Raw genomic sequence first — 5,091 nt, 5'->3', positions numbered from 1 at the left:
AGATCTGAGCGCCGAGGATCTGAGCTTCGCCTTCGGGATCTTGCATTCTTGCTGTTGGAGACCATTAGCGGCAGGCACGCCACCGACGTGAACTACAGCCCACCCTTGGTGGTCGACTGGAAGCCTGGAAGGTGCCGTTAATCAAGCACGGCAAATTTGTCGAAATCTGCGACGGCCAGATCGGTTCTCAAATCCAACTATCCAAGCCCAGTCGATCCTGCTCTACCTCATGTCCTCCGTGACTTCGTCCGCGTGGCCTGTGGGATGAGACGATGCCGGTGAGCAGAGAGCAGTGGCCAGTGAGTAGGCGTTAACAGAGTTGCAAAACGTGTTCGTCGGGTTCGTGTCGTGTAACCCGATTCGTTATTGGGTCGTGTTCGGGTTTGCAGTTCTGACCCGATTAATAATCGGGTCGGGTTCGTGTTGAACCCGATTATGTAATCGGGTCAGTCGGGTCGACACGAACCCGACCCGCTGACCCGAATTGCCAACCCTAGTGGAGGCATTTTTTATTTTTATTATGACTAATTTAGTATAAAAGTTACAATGATAATTAAACATGATTAATTATTTTTTAATGGACTGACTTGTGGAATTTAGTATTCCCTGTCTGTCCTCATAGTTGGTGGAAATGGAATCCATTGGTTTACACTCTTCCTCCAATTGGTTTTGAAGCAGGATTTCGTGTAATTAAAGGTATAATTGAGATTGCCATTATCACGACATAGAATATATAACTCGATCTTTTCAATCAAAACTGTACAAGTGAGAAGAATATATGGAAGAAATCAGATAAACCTCCATTTCCTTTTCATCAACACCGTACGCCTCCCTTGGTGGAATTTTGTGGCACCACCCGCTGTCCAGGCTTAAGCAGGCCGGTCAAGTGTGCATATATAGGCCCATCTGTATTCTGTATTCTATGTTTTTTTTTTTTTTTTTTAGCCTACCTTTCCTAGAAATAAACCATATAATACAATTTCATAATAGAATTATTCAATAAATATAGAGCTCCTCTCAATAGCGGAAGTAGAAATCTAAAGGTAGTTTGTTATTTCAAAAAGTGTGATTTAAAAATAACGATTTTAAAACGCAGTTAAACATTTGACCTTTAAAATTACGCGTATTAAAAAAAATCAACTTGTCTGCTATTTGAAAATACATATTTTCTGCTTTTTTAAATTACATTTTTTTTTTAAAAAAAAAAACGCAATTCCAAACTATTTTAGGCGATTTGGCTTAAAATCACATTTTTTTTTTCTACAAAATCGCAATACCAAATGCACGTAAGACTAAATCATTTATCAATTTTTTTTTTAATATTCTTTTAATTTACCATTGGAATTGCAATGTTCTCGTTTTGGTCTAAGAATGAGGACATTGCATTTTTAATAGAGGGTATTTTTGTTGTTTTAAGTAGGAGAATGGAAACATTGCGGAAAAAACGTTGCAAAAATATTGGTAGTTAGAGGGAAGTAAATTATAAATGTAGCTAACCCTAATTTTTTTAAAATAACAATAACAATAAAATAAAAGAGCACAAATAGGGTTTAGTGGTTCAACTACTTGAAGGTCCTCGCTGAATTTATTAAATGGCCTGCTGGATGAAAAAAAAAAAAAAAAAAGAAAAAAAAAAAAAAGAAAAAGAAAAAGAAAAAAACCTTCAAGGTCAATTATGTATTTAAGTAATGGCACGCCTGGCATGACGGGCCAATTAATATATGTACAAGCTTGGTATGAAAAGTCCATTCATGTAATTCTATTGGTAAGTGGTCCATTCATGCGATTAATTGCTAATTAAAAAAATTTATGGCATCAATGAAACTAGAATTATTCCTTTAAAATTAAAGGAAATTATATATAATCATAATTGTTGAAGGCAATACTCACTAAAAACAAAGCTATAATTGTTGAGATTTATATTGACTAAGCATATATATTTATTACAAAATTTGTAGACTAATATAGATATGTCTTGATTTCGCACTATGTGAAATTGACTTTCATATAAACTTACAATGGTGGCCGGATTATGGGAATGAAAGTCATCTGTCCCATGCCAGTGATGCCACACAAACATGGTGATTGGCGAAGGCATGCACCGGCCATTTCGGTGTTGATGTAAGAGTGCGATGTGACACTATCACGTCAGTTAAAAAAAAATGTTCAATTTTTTTATTGGTGACCAACCATACGCCCGAACCATTTTCCTTTCTGTTTAATTAATGGTTGATGAGAGTGGAACCAACAAAAAAGAGTGTAAATTTTTTTTATACTAATAATATTACTCAATAATTAAGCACGACGAAAACTTGTGTAGACTAAATCATTGAAGTTTAAGTGTGTGACTCTTATAGTACTAAATGCTTTTATAAGTTGTGCAAGACAAAGTGAAAATGAAGTATATGGTAATGAAAATCGTTACGTATAAAATAGCATGGATTAATTAACTTTGCAATCATGCCACATGTTATCGATCAAGCTAGAACGATCCGATCCTCACGCAAAACCAAGTAATTAATCGTATTAATTTCATCAAATTTGGCTTTATTATGCCACACACGTAAATTACGTAATCACTACAAATCCTTAATTAGTAGCTGTACATCAGTATATATAACAATAACATAATATAATCATGGATCCCTTAGCTAGCCACCCACACTATGCCCGCCATCCATTAAGTCAAATGGCGTAATTAACTCAGACTAATTGGAGTTATTGACACGGCCAAGATCCAACATATATGTATAGTACATAATCAACATCCGTTGGCCACCGGGCCCCACCAGTCATCAAGTCAAATGCTAAAATCACACTAATTAATTAAGAGTTATTCAAGCTAATTAACAAACTTTTTTCTTTAAACTTGACTTTTTATACAATCAATTTATTAATTAACTGATGCGCGATCGACGACGTATATGATTTTGCATTTTAATTTAGACACACATTAAATATTGAATAGATTGAGTTGATGTGGGTGTTTATATTATATGATGTTACTGTTGTGTTTGTTTTCATGAAAATGGAAATGTTTTTTTGAAGGTGAGTTAGGTGATGTTTGTTGTTGCTTTGTGCATGTTGTGGCGGTTGAAAATGGAGGAGAGAGGAAGAGGACGGTTTAATAGACTTATAATAATAATAATAATAATTCGTTCGATTGACACCATCACAAATATTCTGATACGAATATATATATATATAGCTTGGATTTCTTTCCTGCATATCGATCCCCTTCTTCGATTACGTACAGCAGTATTCCATGATTACAGAAACTAAGAAAACTCATGAATCCCACATAACCATGTAATTACAAACGAAAGAAAACCCCACAAAACATTCTTAAAACACTTATATCACACGATCGAGTCTAAGAAAAACAAAACGATCAGAACCAAAAGGCACAGGCTGCGTTGCAGGCACACGTACATTTAAAACTGAGTATTTCTGGCGACCATTTGAGGCGGGCTAAGAAGGTGATACGAACCATAGCGCTTCAAGCCGCATCCTTGATGAATTTGATGGCCATCCTCCATTTCCAACAACACCTTGTAAAAGATATCAACGTTGCATGGAAGAGCAAGCGGGCCTTGGTTACCGTAACCATACTCCGACTCGGCCTCTTCAAGCAGCATCTGGAATAGAGGATGGTTTGCATATTCTGTTTTGATCACAAACTTTTGCTTTTGAGGTCCAACATAGACAGAGAAGCAGCCTTCCGGAGCTACCCGGCGTTTTCTTGCACGCTTTTCATCTTCTTCCATGAGCGACGGCCACGACTTGCTCTTCAGAGTCAGGGCACGCACGGGTCCCGAGGACCTCTTACGGCCTCGTCCGATGGATTTGCATCGCTCCCATGTCTTGATGATCAGCCCCTTCTTCCCTTTTTCCTCAGCGATCACATCCATTTTCGTCGATCGGTACAAAAATTAATTAACCAGAATAATATATAGCTAATTCTAGAGCATAAAGGATAAAGGAAACGCAAGTATATATATATATGAGCTTAAAATTCACTCACAACATACGAACAATATCTCCATGTTTAAGCACAAATGAAAAAAAAAGAAGAAAAAGATCAAGGAGACGCGGGTACGTAAAAAGAATGCTTTGAAAGTCTTGGGTGTTTTGGTTAACCTCTGTCGTAAACCAAATGAAACCTGACCTTGACCCTTGGCTTCATTGTGTTACTCATACCTTTCTAATTAAACTGGAAAAAGAAAAGCAGATGAAATCATGCACAAGAAGAGGAACCAGAAAGAAAAAGTTGGGACGGAAAAATCACATAAAATAAGTAGGTTGTGAACCCATAAGAGGATTCAGAGGAAGGTAGCCATTTGAGTAGTGTTTTCAAGAACTCTAGAATGAAGAAGAGGATAAGAAGAACCGGAAGAGTACTCTCGCTGGATATTGGCCTCACTTGCGGCTTTAGTTGACGATCACCACTAGCTTTCTTTTCCTATATATAAGCTCAAATGGGATTTAAATTATTCTTAAAGGTAACCTACTTGTCAACGTTAGAAGGACAGAATGGCCAATGAGCCTGTATCTTTCTCTATGCAACACTATTCCAATTTCCTTTTTCACCCTTATGGTGACATGAAGAGGCCAGCTCCTGTGAATCGATGCAAGTGGACAAATACTTTATTACCACCATATATATATATATATATATTTATATTCTTGTTGGTAAGCGATAACAATTCACGGATAAGGAAAATATTTCGTTTGGAAGCACATTTTTGTTTTTAATCTAAAAACAAAAATGACGGTTTTAAAAAGATAAGATACGTACATGAATTTTTTTATTTTATTTTTTATTTTTTAAACCATATGATTTTAAAGATTAAACTGTAATTTGAAATATCAAATCACGATTTAATTAAATACTTAATTGTGTTTTTTAAATTCTCAAAACTAAACAAACCTTTAGTTATTGTCTGATTTGTGAGTGATCATATACTATTAATCATTTTAATAATATCAGTTTGTAAAAAGAAGTATAACAAAAACAGAAAAATGGTATTAGTACGTACACCAAATTAACATTTGTCTTCACTAAATATTGTATCGTATAATTAGAGAATA

The 5,091-nt window shown here is 35.5% G+C and overlaps 1 protein-coding gene across 1 annotated transcript; it reads right to left on the bottom strand.

Annotated features, from left to right (window-relative positions):
• Positions 1-3,181: 3,181 nt before the first annotated feature.
• Positions 3,182-4,448, bottom strand: LOC133864185 (auxin-responsive protein SAUR71-like). The gene has a single exon (XM_062300446.1). The coding sequence runs from the start codon at positions 3,909-3,911 to the stop codon at positions 3,435-3,437; it is 477 nt and encodes a 158-aa protein (XP_062156430.1). The 5' UTR covers positions 3,912-4,448; the 3' UTR covers positions 3,182-3,434.
• Positions 4,449-5,091: the final 643 nt, after the last annotated feature.

This window comes from Alnus glutinosa, chromosome 1 (assembly GCF_958979055.1).
Source record: "Alnus glutinosa chromosome 1, dhAlnGlut1.1, whole genome shotgun sequence".
NCBI lineage: Eukaryota > Viridiplantae > Streptophyta > Magnoliopsida > Fagales > Betulaceae > Alnus > Alnus glutinosa.
The sequence above is the reverse complement of the archived record's forward strand: the minus strand, read 5'-3'. Positions and strand labels throughout refer to the sequence as shown.

What these genes read in the sequence shown, in the direction of transcription:
- LOC133864185 (XM_062300446.1), bottom strand. Translation starts at nt 3,911, where the DNA reads ATGGATGTGATCGCTGAGGAAAAAGGGAAGAAGGGGCTGATCATCAAG.